General features: G+C 39.0%; 1 protein-coding gene across 5 annotated transcripts; it reads right to left on the bottom strand.

Annotated features, from left to right (window-relative positions):
* Positions 1-9505: 9505 nt before the first annotated feature.
* On the bottom strand, positions 9506-22267 carry ushbp1 (Usher syndrome 1C binding protein 1). 5 transcript variants are annotated; one of them, XR_013194805.1, is made up of 15 exons: positions 22073-22231; positions 21158-21279; positions 20943-21073; positions 19772-19935; positions 19482-19691; positions 18926-19146; positions 17934-18074; positions 17637-17704; positions 17426-17537; positions 16108-16336; positions 14562-14720; positions 14343-14454; positions 12595-12692; positions 12380-12502; positions 9506-11529 (listed from the first exon to the last, which is right to left on the bottom strand). XR_013194805.1 is itself a non-coding variant. In XM_077202708.1 (14 exons), the coding sequence occupies exons 1-14, from the start codon at positions 22079-22081 to the stop codon at positions 11364-11366; spliced, it is 1950 nt and encodes a 649-aa protein (XP_077058823.1). In that variant the 5' UTR covers positions 22082-22267; the 3' UTR covers positions 9506-11363. The 5 variants fall into 5 exon arrangements, 3 of the variants coding, with proteins under 3 accessions (XP_077058823.1, XP_077058824.1, XP_077058820.1); XR_013194806.1 differs by having other exon boundaries at positions 21158-21276; positions 22073-22230; XM_077202708.1 differs by lacking the exon at positions 14343-14454 and having other exon boundaries at positions 21158-21276; positions 22073-22267.
* Between the last annotated feature and the right edge of the window lie 651 nt (positions 22268-22918).

Raw genomic sequence — 22918 nt, 5'->3', positions numbered from 1 at the left:
CAAATGGCACCTTTTGAGCCTTTTCTTCTCTGCTCTCTTTGCTGTGTTTGTTTTCACTCTGTGTTTCCAGGTTTCTGGGGTTGAATTGTTGATCTTTGATCCGGAATACAGCCTCTCCTGGAGTCTCTCTTTCCAACATACAAAAGGCAATATATATCTCAGATTATCATAGATCATTTACCTAGTACATTTATGCGCACATTGGAACATCCAGTCATAATTTCAGCCCTTTTAAATAAATAAGTTAAATCTTTAAATTGTATTCTGCCCTTAATTCTTTCCTTTTATCATCTGTATTATAGTATTGGCGTCTACAAAGGTTTTATTCTTATCAGATTTTTCAGGGAAAAGCTTAGTTTCAACGATGCTGTGGCCTCACAACATTAATAGCCCAGACAGTCTGAGCTCTTGGTTCAGGTGTTGAGGAATGTGGTAAGTGGGTTTAAACTTTAACCATTTCATAGGTGCAAAACCATTTGCCCGAGCAACACACAAACACACACTGAAATCGGCATCTATTAGCGTCATGGTGCTCTCTGACCCATACTAGAGGTCTGTCTCCTGATGTTATGGGACCTTTGACCTTAACAGAGAGACTGAGCGTCAGACACTGACCAGCACGCCGCAGCAGGCCGTACAGGAACATCTGCTAGGGCCCCAGCGGAGCACGGCAGGGCCAAGAATCAACATCCTCCACCCTGAGAAAAACAGAGAAAACTGCCCTCATTCGGTGGGAAAGTCACACTTGAGCAATTGTTATTCAAATAAGTTGACCTCGGTATTGATTATAAGGTTTTTAAAGATGTGTTGCACCAACTAAATATTTAGTCCAGTGTTCCTCTAAACAAAGGTGGAATAATTAAAATAATACTTGATTATGTTCCTATAGAATCTATAAAAGTATCACCTTGTCAAGCACTTAACGCACAAGTAAAGGCATATACTAAATTTTGAACAAAAAAATGTAATTGTGAATCTGTAAAATACAATCAATTTAAATAAAATGTAGAGGAAATGAATAAAATTTAATTTATTTACAGAATTTTATTAATTTTAAATAAAAAAAATTATTTAACTTTATTCTCTACATTAATGCAGCTTTTGTGTTAACTTGCACTGAAAATACAAAAATACCATTTTGCAGCTGAGACAGTGAAAACAAGGGATGGAGCAAGAAGGAGGGAAAGAAAAAAGGGTCAGCTGGGGTTATTCAATGGGCTCTAATAAGCTCAATGAAGACATCTTAGTGGGTAAAGGGATTACAAACCTGCTCCCTTTAGGCACATGCTGCCTGCTTTCCCCTCTAAGATTCTTACTCTCTTAATCCATTTCTTACTAGAAAAGAGAGTTATGTGAGGTCAGTGTTTGTCTGGTGCAGTGGTTTTGGGTCAGTTAGGGCTGTGCATGGAGATTCCAATGTATCCAATCTAGCAATGATACAGTATGTTATTTGAAGGGTTAGTTCACCCAAATACTGCCAAGATAATAAAAAAAACACTATAAAAGTGGTCAACGTGTCCATGTGTACGCTATAGTTGAAGCCATACAAGCCATTATTGTTTAAAAGTCACTGCTCCCTATTCACTTTTGTATACCTACTGAAAAGATCAGTTTGGACATTTTGCTAAATATCTCCATTTCAGTTGCATTAGTTAGTCCACGCTTTAATAGTATGTAGGACATCTGAAATAAAAGAAAGAGAAAAAGAGAGAACAGAAAACCATTCACTTATTTGATCAGGGTCAAACCTCTTTTTTTTATCTGAATAGCAGCATGCTTTACTTCTAAGTACTAAGTGTGAGAGGTTAATAGTGAAGAAAGGGAGGGCCAGAGGAAATGAGAGGAAAACAGTGTAAGAGGAAAAAGAGAGCATTGACGTCTGTGAGAAAAAGAGCATCGGCCAGACCAGCCACAATCCGTTCATGCTGTTCAGGGGGAAGCGCCTTTAAATGTGACATGATGTTTGGGGTAAATGAGGTGACCTTAACCCTGTGGGTCAAAGCCTGCTGTGTGTGCGTGTCTGCTTTCGAAGCGGGGGTGGGGTCCTAATAACCCATCCCCCGTGCTGTGATTGACAGCTCTTGTTTTTGTGAGTTTTTTCCCAGGGATCAGAACATCCCTAAGCTCTTAAAACACTTTACACGACACAGATGCTGTGGGATTTGTGTGACATGCTCTTCATGATAGATTATCGTATTTGAAGTTCCTGCTTTGTATGACGTCTGTATTGATGTGAATTAGTTATGAATAACTAATAAATAAATAAATAGTGTGCCAAATTTGTAGGCTTATTTTAAAATATAGGTAACACTTAATTTCGATGGTCCACTTTAGACATTCTACTAACTACAAGTGACTTTGCAACTATACTGAACAAAATTATAAACGCAACAATTTTGTTTTTGCCCTCATTTTTCATGAGCTGAACTCAAAGATCTGAGACTTTTTCTATGTACACAAAGGCCTATTTCTCTCAAATATTGTTCACAAATCTGTCTAAATCTGTGTTAGTGAGCACTTCTCCTTTCCGAGATAATCCATCCACCTGTGTGGTATCTCTGTGCATTCAAAATGCCATCAATTCTGGCTGCGTTTACACTTGGCATTAATATGCGACCTGTATCCCAATGTTGTCCACATACACATCGAAAAGACAAGTGTAAACGCGCTTCTGATCAGAATGTTATCCGATCAACATGTCCAGGTTCGGAGGGAGTCGAGGACGCTATGTGATCGGATCTCAGTGTAATGTAAACGCAATCCAGCCATCGTGTCTGTATTCACAAGTGGACGTCATATAAATCCCCGCCCATCTACCCGTGTGGCTGTCATTAAAAAATGGCCAGACGCAGTTTAGACAAGAAATTAATCTTATTTGAACCTTACAATAAACGTCAATCTTTAAAACAGTATTTAGACTTACATGATATTATGTGTGTCATTTTTCATTTTAATTGTGCAACATTATCTGAACGAGGCGATCGCCTGTACAATCAGTCAGTCATGAGATCTTAAGCAAGAGCTGCACGCTGTCAGAACGGAATCAGAATTTTTGCACGGAATCAGAAGTTTTTAAATGTTTTATTAAAAGAATGTTTTTTTTCAGCATGTTTATCAATCTCCCATTTCTGTCAATATAGCCATTGCAAGCTATAACCTTGAACCCAGATGATCGATGATGTGACTTGTTTAACATGATCAACCCAGTTATTTTTGTATGATCAACTCTGGAAGTAGGCCTATTCCTTCGTTCAAAAAACTTAATTTGATCTAAGACTGGAGATTGCACAGGAAAGTTAAGTGAGTGAGTGAAAGCAATTGGTAGGCTACATTGTTTAATTGGTATCATCTTTATCATCGATGTTCGACTTCGCCAGTCGGAGATCACCAAAATTAACATTAAAGAGGTGTTTGAACTCGCAAGATTACTGTTATAAACATGAACCTCATCCGAAATGCTAAGGGGGAGGTGTTGCTGTAATTTCTAGTAATATTTTCAAAACCACTAAGAAATCTAGTTTTAAATATACTTCTTTTGCAGTGTTGGTGCTTAATGTAAAAATATATAGTGTAAACGATAAATCACGTTTGAGAATTCTGCTGGCTACTGTATACAGGCCACCAGGGCACCATAAAGACTTTATCAAAAAATTTGCTGACTTTATATCAGAATTAGTATTGGCTGCAGATAATGTCACAGTGTCTGGTTGTGTTTCCCTGGGGTTCACTAGAGGTCCTCGTTTTCACGGTGTCATTCACTATAGACGACATTTCCCAGCATTCTGTTCTGCCACTCATCTGTTCATTGCACACAGCTGTTTCCCATCAGCTTGTTAGTTCTATGTGTATATATACCCTGTCTGTTTTAGTGTTTGTCACAGAGTCCTTGTTATTCGTCACACCACTTCGGAGTTCTGTGATTCTTGCCTGTTCTTGTTTTGTTTCTCGTGTATTTTATGTTCGCGGCCTTATTGATTTTGACCCTTGCCTGGACTGTTTTTTGAAAGTACGGATTACCCTTAATAAATACTACTATTGGATCCCTGTTTCCTGTGTGTGGTATCGTGACAGATAAAGTACTACTTGTTGGTGATTTTAATATACATGTAGATAATGAAAAAGATGCATTGGGATTGGCATTTAAAGACATTGTAAACTCAATTGGAGTTAGACAACACGTGTCAGGACCTACATATTGTCGTAATCATACTCTAGATCTAATATTATCACATGGAATAGATGTTGATGCCATTGAAATACTGCAGCAGAGCGACGACATCTCAGATCATTATCTAGTCTCATGTAAATTACATTTAGCCAAGGCTGCAAAGCAGACTCCGTGTTATAAATATGTTAGACCTATCACTTCTGCCACGAAAGATTGCTTTATCAATAATCTTCCTGATCAGTTTCATCATCTCAGCTTCCCAGATAGCTTAGAAGAACTCGATATTGCAACAGAAACTTTTAACTCTCTCTTTTCCAGCACTTTAGACACAGTTGCTCTGCTGCGCTTAAAGAAGATTAAAGAAAATAGTCCAACGCCGTGGTACAACGAGCACACTCGGGCCCTTAAGAGAGCAGCCAGAAAAATGAAGCGAAACTGGAAGAAAACAAAACTAGAGGTATTTCGGATTGCATGGAAGGAGAGCTCGATTGCTTACAGAGAGGCTTTAAAAGCTGCTAGATCTGCTTATTTTTCAACCCTATTAGAAGAAAATAAACATAATCCTAGGTATTTATTTGAAAAAGTGGCTAAACTAACGAAAAAGAAAGCTTCAAGCCCAGAAGTTTCCAAGAAACACAGCAGTAATGACTTTATGAACTTCACTTATAAGATCGATAATATCAGAGGACAAAATTATAACTATGCAACCATCTACTACAGTATCGCATCAGGGAGTGCATTGTAGTCTCCCTGAGGAAAATTTTTATTCATTTGTTGCTATAGGAGAAGAAGAATTTTGCAAAATCGTTAACTCATCTAAATCGACAACTTGTATGTTAGACCCTATACTGACTAAACCATTGAAAGAGATGCTTCCAGAGGTCATAGATCCTCTTCTCAATATCATTAATTCGTCTTTGTCTCTAAGATACATACCAAAACCCTTTAAGCTGGCTATGATTAAACCGCTTGTTAAAAAAACGCAACTTGATCCTACAGAATTAGTCAATTACAGACCGATCTCGAATTTGCCTTTTCTGTCAAACATATTAGAAAAGGCAGTATCCTCACAACTGTGTTCCTTTCTTGAAGGAAATGCTATCTGCCAGGATTTTCAGTCAGGATTTAGACCGTACCATAGTACTGAGACTGCTCTCATTAAAGTCACAAATGATTTGCTCTTATCATCCGATCGTGGTTGTATCTCTCTATTAGTGTTACTTGATCTTAGTGCTGCATTTGACACCACTGACCACAACATTCTATTAAATAGACTAGAAAACTATGTTGGCATTAGTGGAATTGCACTAGCATGGTTTAAATCATACTTATTTGACCGTTATCAGTTTGTAGCAGTAAATGAAGAGATGTCTTATCGGTCAAAAGTTCAGTATGTTGTACCACAAGGCTCAGTACTAGGACCGCTGCTGTTTACTCTTTACATGCTACTGTTAGGAGATATCATTAGGAAACATGGAATTAGTTTTCACTGTTATGCTGATGATACTCAGCTCTATATTTCCTCAAAACCTAACGAAACTTACCAATTCACAAAATTAACGGAATGCATAGCTGATATGAAAAATTGGATGACTAGTAATTTCCTACTACTAAATTCTGAAAAAACAGAGATTCTAATTATTGGAAAAAAAACTTACACACGCAATAGCCTAGAATACTGTTTAACACTTGATGGCTGCTCTGTCAGTCTTCGTCGTCAGTTAGGGACCTGGGTGTGCTCTTTGATACCAATCTCTCATTTGAAAGTCACGTGTCTAGTATCTGTAAAAGCGCATTTTTCCATCTTAAAAATATCTAAATTACGTCATATGCTCTCATTGACAAATGCAGAACAATTAGTTCATGCGTTCATGATCTCAAGGCTAGATTATAGTAATGCTCTACTGGGTGGTTGCCCTGCACGCTTAATAAACAAACTACAGCTGGTCCAAAACGCAGCCGCTAGAGTTCTTACCAGAACCAGGAAGTATGACTATATTAGCCAAGTTCTGTCAACACTGCATTGGCTCCCTATTAAACATTGTATACATTTTAAAATATTGCTGATTACTTACAAAGCACTAAATGATAAAAAAAAACTCTGGAACAATCTTCCTAACATTGTCCGGGAAGCAGACACAGTCTGTCAGTTCAAATCTAGACTAAAAACACATCTCTTTGGCTTAGCATACACATAACACATTATAGATTGCTATAATTCAATGTTAGGCTGCATAGTTTAGATCATCCGGAACCAAGAACACTTCCCATAAATCCTGATGTACTTTATTCATCATAAGAAGGATGGCGTCTACGCTAATATTAGTCTCTCTGTTTATCCCGAGGTTTACCGCAAACCGCCGGATCCAGGCCATATCCAGAACTGATGAAGGACCATCACATGGACACGACGACAACCCATCCCTGAAGTGCCAGCCTCATCAACACTGTGAAGGCCTCATGGACACCTCAACAAACTCATCTCCATACCGGCGTGATGACTCCGACCCCTAACCAAATGAACTGGATAAATATTGTGAAAGTTCTGATCCAATCTGACTTCTGACCTATTATGCCGCCTAAATCATAATCATACACTGTTTTTTTGTTTGCCAAAGGAGGACTGGCCCCCTGACTGAGCCTGGGTTCTCCCAAGGTTTTTTCTCCATTCTGTCACCTGATGGAGTTTTGGTTCCTTGCCACTGTCGCCCTTTTTTCGCCTTTATACGCCATTGGCTTTTGGCTTGCTTAGTTGGGGACATTTAAAATTTAATTTTGAATTTAACAATACTATTACAACTTTACTTTCCTGTTATCTCTGTAAAGCTGCTTTGAAACAATTTGTATTGTAAAAAGCGCTATATAAATAAAGGTGACTTGACTTGACTTTACTCTTAATCTGGTGTCGTGCCACAGACCTAATTTAAATATTATGCAGGAAACAGAAATCCAATCGGTTATCCAGATACAGAGGCTACTTAATGTGAACAAATGTAAACGCGTCATGTCCTGATTGGCTAATGATCCGATCTGCTTGATCGGATCACGGTGATCGCATGTTAATGCCAAGTGTAAATGCAGCCAAAATGCAGTGTTCGTTGTCCATAACATACGCCTGCCCATACCATAACCCCAACGCCACCATGGGCCACTCGATCCACAACTTTGACATCAGCAAACCACTCACCCACACGACGCCATACACACTTGTCTGCCATCCGCCCTGTACAGTGAAAACCGGGATTCATCCGTAAAGCGAACACCTCTCCAAAGTGCCAGATGCCATCGAATGTGAGCATTTGCCCAGTCAAGTCGGTTACGACAACGAACTGCAGTCAGGTCGAGACCCCGATGAGGGTGACGAGCATGCAAATGAGCTTCCAGGAGACGGTTTCTGACAGTTTGAGCAGAAATTCTTTGGTTTTGCAAACCGATTGTTGTTGTCCGGGTGGCTGGTCTCAGACAATCTTGGAGGTGAAGATGCTGGATGTGGAGGTCCTGGGCTGGTGTGGTTACACGTGGTCTGCGGTTGTGAGGCCGGTTGTATGTCCTGCCAAATTCCCTGAAATGTCTTTGGAGATGGCTTATGGTAGAGAAATTAACATTCAATTCACGGGCAACAGCTTTGTTGGACATTCCTACAGTCAGCATGCCAATCGCACGCTCCCTCAAAACTTGCAACATCTGTGGCATTGTGCTGTGTGATAAAACTGCACATTTTAGAGTGGCCTTTTATTGTGGCCAGCCTAAGGCACACCTGTGCAATAATCATGCTGTCTAATCAGCATCTTGATATGCCACACATGGGAGGTGAATGGATTATTTTGGCAAAGGAGAAGTCCTCACTAACACAGATTTAGACAGATTTGTGAACAATATTTGAGAGAAATAGGCCTTTTGTGTACATAGAAATAGTCTCAGATCTTTGAGTTCAGCTCATGAAAAATGGGGGCAAAAACAAAAGGGTTGCGTTTAAAATTTTATTCACGGTACATGTCAACTAACTCTCATTAAAGTATTAGTGGACTGGTTGATTAATATCTGTTAACACTTTCTTTTCATGCTCCCTAACAGACATTATACTGACTATAAATAACTTTGCAAGCACGACAACTTATCCTTAACACCTAACAGCCTACTACAGTCTACTAATACTCTGAGAATTAGTTGACATAGTTGCAAAGTTACTTATAGTTAGTAGAATGTCTAAAGAGGACCAGGAGTTCAGTAAGAAAACTCTGTATTCGGAAAAATCAGTAGGCCTACTCACATGTTGTCCAACTGGCAACTTTTTGTGCTTGTGCTCAAATACAGAATGGGATGCAAGCAATCTATACTTTGGGACAAGTATTTGAAACTGATACAGTCAGTTATATCTTAAGATAATGTAAACAGTTAGGACAAAAGTTATACTTGGGGGCTGGATCTGGAGAGGTCTAGTTTTGGTTTGGGTCTGTTTCTTGGAGGGTCTGGTCTCAATTAGACCTGGTTCTAGATCAAAGTCTCAATGAGATTCTGGTCTGTACATACCTTGGGTCCTTCCTTTAGTGCAAGTCTAGAGGGTTTTTTTCACACATTTTATCATCACCCACAAATTACTTTATGGTTGTGAAGAAACAAGAATGATTATCTCATCATTCAGTATGACGTTTTTCCACATCACTTCAGAGCTGAAGTGAGCAATTTATTCAGCACAGAGCTATCAGAGACACAATCATTATCTTTATCCAAACGATCCCTAAAACTCAGATCTTCCCCAGCAGGCGTGTTCAGGACAGAGTCTGTGTTTAACCTGACCCCATGACCCCCTTTATTCAACAGCTCCAACTACAGAGAGCAAATCCTTTAACCCTGGGGGTGTGACACTCAACCTTTGCCACAGCTGCAGTCAGCTGGCCCGGACAGGACTGAAAGACGTGGATCAGTGAAAAGCGAAGACAATTGTGCGAGTCAGGCTCCTCTGACCTCTCTCTCTATTGTATGTCCCTCCCTTCCCCCTGTTTCTACTGTGAGAGCGATCATGAGGCCGAATCCTCACAGGAAGAGTGATCCGTGCTGGGAAAGTCACTCCACTTCTGACATACACCGACCCATTTTCTGTGATCTGTTTTTCTGAGACTCACAAAGAAAAATGCTTTTAAATGAAAATGATTATGCAGCTGCTTTGATCGTAAAGAGGGAAAGGTCTCACACGAGAGGGAGCGTTTGCATTGCGATCTCGGTCAGTGCAATTGTGACTTGTTAGATGAACAAAGCTGACATAGTATTTTTCTAATGTGCATACACCTATCGTTGGTGTTGTTGTCTGCTTTTATACAGAAAACTACCAGTTCACAGTTGTTTTTAAACTGTCAAAAACTTTAATAAATTTAAATGATAAACAAAATGCACTTGCAATTTTTTACAGACACATAGTCGTACACATAAAGAAATGAATAATACTTATAACAAATATGTATTTAAAATGTACACTCACATGAGCGCAGTTATATCAATGGCCCAGAAAAAGCCTGTCCCAATGACTTTTGATTACCTGATGGGACACACTTACAGCATAGTGTTATAAAAATGCAAGTAAAGATTTACAGAGCTTTATTTACACATTGATTTTCAGTACTTTGCGTATGTAACAGACGACATAATTTAGTAGTTGTGGTGGCAGGACTCCAGACTGCAAACAAATGGACGCATGTTGTGACTTTTTTCCTGCTGGTGTGACTAAATTTGACAGCGCTGAGAAATTTGTTTAGAAAGCCTTTGAATTCGCCGCAGTATTAATAACATAGCTGCAAAATTTAGTGAGAAGCAATCAAATCTGGTAAAGAGTTCTCTGTTATAAACCACAGATATGATTTCAGATCAAACAGCCCTGACATATGGAATCCAAGAAAACATTGTGCCATGAATGAACAAGTTAAAGAAGGCTTTTCAATCCACAACATTCACAATGGAGTTAATGTAGTAACGCTAACTGTAACCATGGTATTGTGCCAGAAATAATCAAATGTTTTTACATTGCTCATCTGAGGCTTCGTACAACCTTTTAAGAGTGAAATTCAAGCCATTTTCAGTGACTTTCAAATGTTTTACACTTTTTTCACCACTTCAGAGCTCTAAATTATAATCAATTTTAATGTTATTTTTAATGTGATAGAATGACTATAATCAGTAGATGGCGGCAGAGGAGCATTTATTGACTTGTTAGCCATTTCCACTCCCTAATCGCCCCGAAATCGCCCCCCCCTAAACCCTCAATCACTATTCCCTATGTTAGTCCACTAATACTGTTCACTTGAAAGAGTGAATGAAAACAAGTGAGCGAATTTCAAACAGCCGTAGAGCGTACATCAGCTTTACACTTGTTATCGCGGTGCAATGTGGGACTGAATGAATGCACTCAATAACATCCACTATGGTTTCGGACACCACTACAAATGGCTGTCTCCTCAAATAATGCCCTATTTGAGGGTATAGGGGGCGATTTTGGATATGGAAAAGTAGGAAAAGTCACAAAGTCACATGAAAAACTAAAACTTTTCTTCAAATTGTAACTGAATCACACAGAAAGCAAGTTAAGAGCGCTCCTTTTATAATCCCTGATGCTGCCGGTCAGTTCAGTGTGATACTGTAGTACAACAATGGTACATTCAATTAGAGTAGAATATTTAAATTTTTCCCTATAAAATTAGATTTTTGCATGTTGATGTTGTTAAGTTAGTTTTATCTCAATTCAAACTCAGTGTTAAATTTCCAATCAATAAACATGTAATATTATTAGTAACTGCACAAATTAATGCAAAACAACAGTAATATGATTTAATTACCTTTATGGTTACAAATTCCCCCAGCGCCACCAAATAAGGTGCTGGTGCTGGTGCCACCATCTATAGAACTTAGTTGCACCAGAGCTACTGCACTCAAATGTTAGTCTGAAGCCTGGGGCATTCTAATTAAGTGATAAAAAGTTGTTGCAAACATTTTACAAAATGCACATACTCATCATGCACCAATAAAATGGGCAAGGCTTTACATTTTGCTACCAAATTATACATAATATCTCAGCAAAAGATTAACCTTCAAATTTCAGTATTTCTAAGTCAATCATTACCCAAACTCTTACTCAAATTCTACTAGGCATTAGCCTTCGGAAATATTTGTCAATAAAATGACGCAAAGAACTGTGCTGTAGATTCTTTTAGAGTATGGTCTCCTCTCTCCTCCACTTCATAGCTTCCAGTGTGGCGCTTAGCTCAGCCTCCTTGGTAGCGTGACGTTCGTTCATTACAGCAATTTGCTTCTCCAGTTGCCACAGCTGCTCCTGGTGTTTTTTTCGAGAACTTCTGTAAGTGCTTGAGACTTTACTGTTGAAAAAAATGTTTGTGATTGATCCTCGCATGCGCATATATGTGTGGTTGACATTTAGCTGTACACAGATAATGTTATCGCTAACTTGACACAAATAACTGCTCGCACTACTCTGAGCGGGATTCAAACCAGCGTCTACAGGCGTGTGAGTCGTGGACGCTAACAAGGATGCTGGTACGCCTCTTGAGACCAGGAGAGTGAGGGTTTACTATCACAGCTTTTACCGGTTAGCCTCCGTTACACTGACACTCATCCACATACACTCCACTCCCATCTGGGTCACGGCACCAATGAAACTTGTTGTTTTTACCCCATTCCAAACGAAATTCAAATCTTTATCAACTGGCATGGGAATTGGATGCACTAACAAGGACACTGAAGTCCACAGTCACTAGAATCAGTTGCTAGTGTGCCTCTTGAGGCCATGTGAGTGAGATTTACCTGCACATCTCTTACCAGCTTGCCTCTGTTACATATTAGTATATATCTGTCATATCAGGATAGTTGTTAGCGAAGGGCTTGTGACTGTCAGATAGCTTTAATGGATAGCTTTTTCCAGGTCAGCTCCTGGAGGGCTACCTTCCTGCAGACTTCAGTTCCAACCCTGCTCCAACACACCTGATTATCTGGTTCAGGTGTGTTTGACTGGGGTTGGAGCTGAAATCTGCAGGACGGTAGCTCTCCTGTAACAGGGTCTGAGACCCCTGGTCTAGGTATATTAGACCTTCTTGTTATAAACTGGCTGACTATATCAATTGTTGCAATGACAAACATGTGAGTTCAGATACTCTAATTATTATGCTAATGATAGTGTTATGATCTAAAGTTCAAGTGATTTTGGGTTACTTGTAGTAGCGGGAGAGACGTGCATTCTCCTCTCTGTTGACCCTCCTCTGAGTGGTGCTGTCTGTGACCGCTGAGTCCAGCGACTCACGTAAAGCCGCCACTCTCTTCTTCAGTGATTGCTCCCTGCAACATGAAGTAGAGCATCCACAGGTTAAGTAATGTGTCTTTTTTCATGAACTGTATGGGTTTGTATGTGTTTTGATGTTTTTTCCCACCTTTGCAATGCCGCTTGCAGTTCTCTTAGGATAGAGTGATTGCGAGGACCAGGAATTCCCCCTTCAACTTCTATGTTTGCCAGATTTTCAGCAATTCTCTACAACCGAGACCAGGTATGTCACTTTTCAGTGTTTTTGAAGCGTTATTTTTTTTTATTGAATTTCTAAGAGATGAAGCATCTGGTAGTTGAACACATGAAGTGGTAGTTAACAAACCAGTTGATACATATTCACCTAGGCCCTGTTTACACCTGGTATTAAGATGCATTTTGGTCGATCGGATCACAAGTGGATGACGCTAAATACAGGTGTAAACGGGGTCTGAAACGTCTTGAGCTTGTTCACTTTCGACCACTTCCAGAGGTAGTCAAAAACGCATTCGACCGGATTGCTTTCGTAGTGTAGACGCTTATGTGATCGAATGTGCCACAAAAGACCGTCTACTCTCCGCCTACTGACCTAATGCATACACATTATGGGAAGCATGCTAGTCAGATGGGATTTAAACTGACCCGAGTCTGGTTTGAAGATGAAAAACTTACCAAGCACAATGTTCTCGCACCATTCCTGATTTCTAACACGCACTTCGGCGTTGGTCTCACGGCTGTCAGAGCAGAAATTAAAGCTGCTGCTCTCCGTTTACATTCTCCGTTTTTCCGTCAACTTCAGGCCCAATCAAATTTAAATTGCATGAGCTTATTTTGTCCATTAGATCGAAAGACTGGGGAAAAAACACACACCTTTTCCCCGCCCATAGACCCTGCTTCCCTTTGAAGAAATCAGGACAGAAGTGGTTGAAAGAGGACAAAAGAGACAGATTAAAACACCAGGTGTAAACGGGTGTGTGTCCCTCGTCTACTTGTGATCCGATCGACCAAAACGCATCTTAATACAGGTGTAAACAGGGCCCTAGATAAGCTGGACTAACCTTCTATTGACAAGTTAACTCTACAGATTCCTAATTGCAAGAACAATTGTAAAGTCAATATTGTAGTGGCAGAGGGGCTGAAGAATTAAAGTGACCCTATTAATCTATTTTAAAGGTTCCTATATTTGTTTTGCATGCAATTGTTTATATGCAGTCAAGGTATATTATTATCTCTCATAATATACATTGCAGCTTATTATTACGCCTATTACCATATCTACATTTCAGCTCTGGAGGCTTCAGCACTTGATATATACAGTGATATGAACATTGGCATTTCTTTTTATGTATAAATTCCAGTTTTGGTCATCATCCTTTTGAAGTGCATGCAAAGTGGATTTGCAGCGGTAAAAACAGCGGTTTCTCGACATATCAACATCACAAACCAAACTCTTCTAATTTCAGCTACAACTACAGTGTTTGAGGGCAGATCAAAATAGACATTGTTGACGGGCAGCCAATGAAGACCATAGGCTGGCATTATGTGAATTTGTTACATTGTTTGTACGTTATGTACGTATTACTGATGACTCGTTTCAACGGTTCAGAATCGATTCTTTCTTTTAGGAGACAATACGTTTATTTGTCTTGCACTTTGATCTTTAAAACTTTGCAACTATTTTACCTTCACAAACAGCTATATTACAAACTGCATAAAAGGTCATATTCGAAAAAGCGTAATAGGGGCACTTTAAACTTAAGCTGAACATATTACCCAGAAGATATGGCATTTTGAGACCATGCAAACATAAACCAGAAGTGTCCTGCACCTGGGGGTCACCTTTCAGCAGAATTTAGCCCTAGCCCTAATTAAACACACCTGGACATGCTAATCGAGGTCTTCAGGATCACTAGAAACTTCCAGGCAGGAGTGTTGAAGCTAAACTCTGCAGGAAAGTGGCCCTCCAGTAGCAGGATTGAACCCCACTGTCCTAAACAGTCAGAGGTGAAGATATCACATTTTGCAGGCTATTAAAGAAAAATAAGCTTTTAGGACTTTCACATTATTTCTCATATGAGGTCACAAATTTCAAAGCACCTGCTGGGTGGCTCTCCTCTCCCCCAGCTCATCTCGCAGACTGTCCAGGATCAGAGCACCAGCAGAATCTTGGGCACTCTGGACCATCAGCACCAGGTCCAAACACCGTCTCTCTTTCTCCAGAAGCCGAAGATTCCCACGCATCTCTGACATCTCCTCCTGCGTAAAAATTAATTCAAGTTACAAGAAACTGTAAATTTACACTGCAAAGTAAAAATGATAAAACTGCATTGCATCATACTCATAACATATATAGAAAGTACACTCACCTAAAGGATTATTAGGAACACCTGTTCAATTTCTCATTAATGCAATTATCTAATTAACCAATCACATGGCAGTTGCTTCAATGCATTTAGGGGTGTGGTCCTGGTCAAGACAATCTCCTGAACTCCAAACTGAATGTCAGAATGGGAAAGAAAGGTGATTTAAGCAATTTTGAGCGTGGCATGGTTGTTGGTGCCAGACGGGCCGGTCTGAGTATTTCACAATCTGCTCAGTTACTGGGATTTTCACGCACAACCATTTTAGGGTTTACAAAGAATGGGGTGAAAAGGGAAAAACATCCAGTATGCGGCAGTCCTGTGGGCGAAAATGCCTTGTTGATGCTAGAGGTCAGAGGAGAATGGGCCGACTGATTCAAGCTGATAGAAGAGCAACTTTGACTGAAATAACCTGTAGAATGTAAACGGAGAGCAGCAGCTTTCATTTCTGCTCTGACAGCCGTGAGACCAACGCCCAAGTGCGTGTTAGAAATCAGGAATGGTGCGAGAACATTGTGCTTGGTAAGTTTTTCAAATAGGAAAAAGAGGCTACAATTTGCAAGAGCTCACCAAAATTGGACAGTTGAAGACTGGAAAAATGTTGCCTGGTCTGATGAGTCTTGATTTCTGTTGAGACATTCAGATGGTAGAGTAAGAATTTAGCGTAAACAGAATGAGAACATGGATCCATCATGCCTTGTTACCACTGTGCAGGCTGGTGGTGGTGGTGTAATGGTGTGGGGGATGTTTTCTTGGCACACTTTAGGCCCCTTAGTGCCAATTGGGCATCATTTAAATGCCACGGCCTTCCTGAGCATTGTTTCTGACCATGTCGATCCCTTTATGGCCACCATGTACCCATCCTCTGATGGCTACTTCCAGCAGGATAATGCACCATGTCACAAAGCTCGAATCATTTCAAATTGGTTTCTTGAACATGACAATGAGTTCACTGTACTAAAATGGCCCCCAGAGTCACCAGATCTCAACCCAATAGAGCATCTTTGGGATGTGGTGGAACGGGAGCTTCGTGCCCTGGATGTGCATCCCACAAATCTCTATCAACTGCAAGATGCTATCCTATCAATATGGGCCAACATTTCTAAAGAATGCTTTCAGCACCTTGTTGAATCAATGCCACGTAGAATTAAGGCAGTTCTGAAGGCGTATTAGTATTAGTATGGTGTTCCTAATAATCCTTTAGGTGAGTGTATATTTCATGTAAGTATAAAACTTGTTCTGAATATAGGAAGTAGGGGTGAACTTTTTTTTAAATTGCCCACCCTGACTGTCAACAGCTCATACAGTAGAACCGCTTTCTCTTCTTTGGTGTTTTTGGAAAGTGAACTGGTGCGACCTCTGACCCCTGCAAGCGTGCCAGTGTCGGGACTGATTTTGCCCTCTCCTGCTTTGCCCCGCTGCGGGATACACATTGCGGCCCTGTCCTGCTTCAGCCTGGCGATCCTCTGGAAAATTACACCAGCCTTGCCCTCAAACTCCTGCCCCGATAAGCTGGAGTGTACAGAAAGAGAGAGAGAGAGAGAGAGAGAGAGAGAGAGAGACAGAGGCTTTTCAGAACTAAGATGACGTCTGTTTCATTATCAGACCAAAATAAGTGGATTAATTGAATTGGTTCGGGAAGGTAATTGAATTTTATGCCCTTGTAATTAATCTAATTAGGATTGAAAATTAGACTAAAGCTTTGGTGAGATACTTGCACTCAGATTTGAGCTGCATACCAATTTCCATTGAAAATAGTATGCAAAGGTGCACAAATGGATTACCAAGTTATTTATCAATGTATTACACTATAGAAACAGAGGTATTATAAAATAACTTTTTGCATTTTTAAAATAAGCTTAAAGTCAAGTGTAAAAAAACAATCACGCGTCTCAATTTGCATACTATCCATTCTAAATAGTATTCGAAATCAGAATTAGTGTGTCCCAAATCATAGTATGTTGAAATGAGTATTCCAAAGATACCCGGATGGTCTACTTTTTCCGATTAGAAATTCGAAGAGCAGATCCGTGCACACTCTAACAGCTAATATTTGCCCACAACCCATTGCGTGTTGGACGAGGATTCGATTAAAACTACAAACATGAATAAAAACTGTAAAACTACAAACATGGTGGATGTGCGAGTCTGACGGTTTCGTAGAGAGGTTTAAATAGAGGGGTTTGAGTAAATAATTATCAGTATCTAACCTGATTAAAAGAATTTATTCAATGTTATCCACATTATATTTCATCTGCAACAGCATTGTGAACTTTGGTAATGATACATTTGGTCATTAACTTTTAAATTCATTATTATGCAAATTGCAAACACATGAGGAGAGTTCGCCACATGAAAGAGCCACGACAGACAGATCATCGTGCTACTACATGTCTCTCTGAAACGCCCACACAGAGGTCAGAGCCGAACCAAGATGCTTGCTATTGGTAAGCACTGCAAATTGGTGTGCAGTGATCACCAAAGCATTTTTTCCGTAGGTCTCTTTACCATCTCAAGTACTTCCAGTGATATTTTTTGTTTGGCTGATTCCCATTGCATTGCACATATGTCGAGCAACAGTAAATATGTTGATGCAACAACCTGTTTGTTCTATTCTCAGCAGTGCCCTCTAGTGGACTGGAGGATGGCTCGCCTTTGTCCGAGTTCACGTATGTTAACTTTGAGAGGTCAGACTTCGGTGTGCTCATTTGTTCTGTAAGAAAAAAACACTGTATTTGTATGTATGTGTGTGTGGTTGTACATTAATGTGTTTATGTGTCACATGAGCTGTAATTCAAAGGGTATGCAGCACCTGCGTTCTGTTGTTTTCTGGCTTCGCACAGGGATAGTAGGTCACTGTAAGCCTCCTCACACTCCTCACTGTCAATCAAAAAGCCATTATCAGCATACCACTCACACGCACACACTCCCAGTGCCAATCTTAGGGGCCAAAGGTCAAGGTTTACAATATCAAAAAGAGTCAAGAAAACAGTTTCAGGATCAGTTTTAGAAGCAATCGTGATATGCCAAAGTGACTAAGCCCTGATCCTGGATCAGTGGCAGTTTTTGGCTCATGCAGTGTGAGACAGAGGTGAAGACAGCAGCACACCAGTATGCCAGAGCCATGTGTAGAGCCGAGCTGTCTGCCTCCTGTCGGCTAAGACTCATGCTCAGCTGCTCTGATTCTCCTTTCCTCCTGACCAGTGCGCCATTCAGATGCTCATTTCGAGCTTTCAGCCGCTCCAGACACCTGCTCAAACAAAGCACACCTGTCAGAAGAGATTCAACAGTTCCAGCCTTTCAAACTTATACAAAAATTACTGCTTACTAAGGCCTCACTATTTTACCAACACCTTAACTCGAAGTATTAAGCTGGTATGCAGCAAGAAATAAAAATTCACTCTATCTGTTTTCTAAAAGCATCCATTCATGTTTGTTTTATTTTTTTGACCTCGTAATTCTTAATCAAAATGTCGTAACGACTTTCATTAAATCGACTGCAAGCTCGCATTAAGACCTTTCTCCATCCATTCAACAATAGATTTTTATTTCTCTTTTTCTATAATCCGTTTCACTTGGATGTACATCACAATGCATGTCTCAACTTTCATTAATAACACCATACTTCCATGAATGACACCTCAAATTATTTATCTTGTTGACAAGAGGTGTGTAAATTCTTCTTCTTTTTTTCTTAATTTTTCTCTTAATTTTCTTAAGGTCTTAATTTTACACGATTTTGGCCGGGCAGACAATAAAAAAGGCAAAGAAATCCCAGTCTAACAGTAAAGGTGGGCTACATTCAGTATGTAGTGATCAGAACAAAAAGACTTGGGGGTGGACTCTTTTAACTTTTGACAGTGAGAAATTACCCTAGCAACCATCCAGAACAGCCTAGCAACCGCGTAGCCACTCAGAACACCTCACCAACCAGTCAACAACCATCCAAAATGCCCTGTTTTGCACCCAACTGTATATATTTTTTAATATGTTTTTTTTGGATGTTTTTTATTAGACTAATGTCCAGAGATTATCTAGGTGAGTGAGGAGGGAATGGAATCAAGAGGTCAGTATTGATGAATAAAGCTATTAATCTCTCACCTCTGCAGTTTTTCGATCTCAGCCTGAAGCACAGAATCAACGGTGCAGGGAGTTGAAGGGGAGTCCGGCCTGGAGCCAGGCAGTTTGCGGGACAGCAGAGGGGATCCAGGATATGGAGGAGAGGAAAAGCAAGGGCTCGAAGTTCGACTAGAGGACAACGATGGACTAACAGGAGGAGAACGGCTCACTCCATGCAGCCACTTCCTCTTCAGGTCCACTAACTAACGCCAAAAGATGAGATTAACGACAGCGAAAGTTAGAAAATTACAATTTAATTACGTAATGTAATGAAAATTTTTTCATCAAAGTACCTACTTGAAGACTTCTTAACTTATTAGTACCATAAGAGTATAATTACCTTGAGGTTCTATCGATATACATTGTTAATATCATTTAAAATAATGTTTCAGTGGCATATGAACTTTTAATATTGAAATATATTTTAACATAATTATATACGCAATCATATTCTAATATACTTTTAATATATTCATTATATGTCTAATGGTACCATTAATTGCTCTAAAATGTAAAAATTGGGAATATCCCAATCAACCTTTTCCTCCAGCCACTTTTTCTCGTCCTCAAGATCAATCAGCATACTTTCAGCTCCTATAAACTCTTCCTGATGGCTCTTCAAGGAGGTGTTGAGGTCTTGGTTGTGTTTGTACAGTGAGAGAACATCCCGCTGATACTGACGTCTCTCATCAGGGGGGAGAGCAGAGGGGTATGAGATCCCCAAATCGCGCTCCATCTCCTCCAGCACCTGGGTCAGATTACAGAGATCAGAGCCTAGGGACGTTCAGATGCAGTAGAGTATAATATACTGTATGCTACAGCGAGCACCTGTGTGGCCTTCACCCAGCTCTCCCGGCCTGCAGAGAGATGGTGTGCTTGAACTCTCTCAGAATTCTGAGTTTGCAGCCTGAGCATCTTCCTCCCATGACCGCTAGAGGTCTCGAGAGCAGAGAGAACCTTCTGCAGCTCCTTCCAAAGATCACTGCTGCCCCCTGCGGAAAATCAGACATTTTTTTATGTACATTTCCAAATTATTGTTATATTCAAATTATTCAGACAGTTATTAAATTAACTACAAAATACAAAAAATGTGGCAAAACACCACTAATAATGTTGAAATGTATTATTATTAACAACATTAATATTTATAATTATTCCACAGTTTTATTATTATTTAATTATTAAAATAACAAAATTATTATTTTTTTACTTTATTCTTTAGAAAGTTATTATTATTATTATATAATTGCATTATATATAAAATATTATATTACAATTATGTAAATTACTAATATTAATATGAATACAATAACGTTATGAATTTAAAAATATATATATTATTAGTGTTATTTTCTTTTGGTGAATTTTTTTGTAAGAATGAAGCAAACAATGTTGAATGACTTTCGAAATGTATGTAATAACTTTTATTATTAATTATTATTATAATTAATTATAATAATACACCTTTAGATGTTTTCAGTCCATTACAAACACAATTCCTAGATTTCTATATTTAGTAGTGTTAGTTTTTCTCCTATGTTCATCCATTTAAAAAAAAATAATAATAATCTAAAGAAAATGTTGCAAAACATCACTAATTATTTTGAACATCAGTCAAATTCCTAGAATTTATTATGATCATTATTTTTATTTAAATTATTATAATTAAAACAGCAAATTAATATTATTATTATTAATAACTTTTTAGTTGTTTGCACTCCATTATGAACAGAATTCATAAATTAATTACGTTTTGGTTTTTTGTTTGTTTTATTTTTCATTCCAAACAAAAAAAAAATCATAAAAATTCTCATGAGTCTTGATTTAGAAAAACATACTTGTATGCGTATAGGAAATGTTAAAGTTAAAGTTTAATAAGTAGTTTTGCATTTGGAAACAAAAGCCTGGCAGGACCAGTGGTCGAGTAAATAGCAGGCTGTCCGTTCTGACACAGCATTTACTGTGATTGACGATGAGGCATTGCATAAACAGAACGTGCCTTCTGAGTCCCTGCAGATGTTCTTGGTCTTGTTCTCCACAGATGCTGTGCCAGCGTCCACCGCTGTGAGGCTGCAGGCCGGAGATCTCAAGCCACTGACACACACATGACCCTCAGACGGTTTCATCTCTCTGTGAGAGCACAGACCCCTTTCAACATACTGTACTTGTTAGAACAAAACTACATCGTTTGTAATTGTTTGAGACGGGTGTTACCGTGGTATTTGTAGGGAGTCCATCTTCCTGTTGAGCTCAGAAACGATCTGCAGTAAAGTGCTCACCTCCGTCTCACACTGCGCCAATTCAGAGTCCGCTGACACCAGACTGTCCGATCTCTGCTGGAACGTGTCACTTGTGTGAAATAATGTGCAAAACCAGTCTTTACCGACTTCAGATAAAGAATTGAGCTAAGTTGGGTTAGGCGGGATGACACTATCAACTGGCCTAGAATAAGTATTTAAACACTTTCATTCAATATAATCCAAGTAGCATCTGCAAACAAAGGATGCTAGAGCTCAGAACTAAATTCAATGACATTTAAAAGTGACTATTGTATCACAGGAGTAGTTCAGAACATTCACTCCGATTCTTCCACTAACATGGCAACCATTAAGAGTCCGAATAGTTTCATTTGGAACATATTGTTCTATAATGTAGATTTTTTCTTTGTACATCAAAACAAACTCATGAAGATGCCTATAAAACAATATGGGTGTTGTTGTTTTCTGCACTCTTTTGTTCTGAGGGGAGGAGGAGGAAACAGGCACATCCTGTAACTGCACTTCCTACAGATGCATTGAGGAGCTTACTGTGAAAAATAGCTCTCACCCTGTTATTCTCAGTATTCAGATATAAATATCATTTAACTATATGGTTTCAGGACGTCTTTTGCTGGAGATGTTCCTGCCAATTAATTGAGTTGAATTGGTTTGGTGACTTTTCTAAAATCCCTTGCAGCACTATACTATAAATGACATTTCATGATGTAAACCGTTATTCAAATATGATCGTTACTAAAAACAAATACTGGTTTACACTTTACAACTGGCATTAACGTGTTTAAAAACAGAAACTAGCCTATGTTTCTGCTTTTTGGATCAGATTGAGAGTATCACCGTCCCAGAAACTCACCTGTGTCATTTGTCTGATCTTCAGGTCCTGTCCTTAGGGAATGTCCTGAATGAAAGAGTGATCCAGTGCTGTCTCTGTCTCTTCTGTGAAGCTTGTGAAGCGTGTACGCCGTGAGCTTCAGCACATCCTGATCAAACCCTCTTCTTCTCCACTTTTCTGGGCTAAACCTGCTCTCTGCTGAACACATCTCTTCTCTTGATTCGTCTCCACCCACTTTCTTTTTAGATCTTTTCCTGTTTGGTTTATTTTTGACTCTCTCTCTCTCTAGAAGATTATTTGATAAATCTTATTGTTTATAAATAAAGTATTTAGAAATCCTCTAATTTAAATGATCACTACAGTTTTTTATTGATTACTACAGTACAGTGCTACTATTTGGAAACATGAAAATGGAAGACTAAAATATTCTGTATGCTAAATTATTTAGCCTACAGGAGAAGCTGTACGTTTATATAAATTAAATTATTCAGGATAAACTCTCTCAGTTCAGGGATTATTAGTGAATCTGAAGCTGTCAAAATAAAGAGTAGCATATTCTTCTTCAACTGTCTATCAACTGTTTTTAAGATTTGTAATTTAATAAATTATGAGTTGTTTTGTAATTCAGACATTCAGTTGATATAACCAAAGTGACATTTGAGGTACAGTGGTGGTAAAACTTTACAATGAGGTCTGTCTTAAAATTAGTTAATGCATTAACTTAAAAAACCAACAATTCATTTTTACAGCATTAATAATGTAAGGCTATTAAAATGGTTTCATGTTAGTTCACAGAGCAATAACTATTGCTAACAGATTTAACTTTTGATCTTAAAAATGTAGTATTAAATTTTACATTAACTCAGA

Source organism: Siphateles boraxobius, unplaced genomic scaffold, assembly GCF_051911475.1.
Source record: "Siphateles boraxobius isolate OS27281-9 unplaced genomic scaffold, OSU_SipBor_1 5, whole genome shotgun sequence".
Lineage (NCBI taxonomy): Eukaryota > Metazoa > Chordata > Actinopteri > Cypriniformes > Leuciscidae > Siphateles > Siphateles boraxobius.
Note: the sequence above shows the minus strand (reverse complement) of the source record. Positions and strands in the feature narration are given on the sequence as shown.

What these genes read in the sequence shown, in the direction of transcription:
- ushbp1 (XM_077202705.1), bottom strand. An exon ending in GCTGAGAATAGAACAAACAG is followed by an intron (nt 16,337 to 17,425) that starts GTTGTTGCATCA and finishes TGTACACTCCAG; the next exon opens with CTTATCGGGGCAGGAGTTTG. An exon ending in CTGCAAGCGGCATTGCAAAG is followed by an intron (nt 12,503 to 12,594) that starts GTGGGAAAAAAC and finishes TTCATGTTGCAG; the next exon opens with GGAGCAATCACTGAAGAAGA.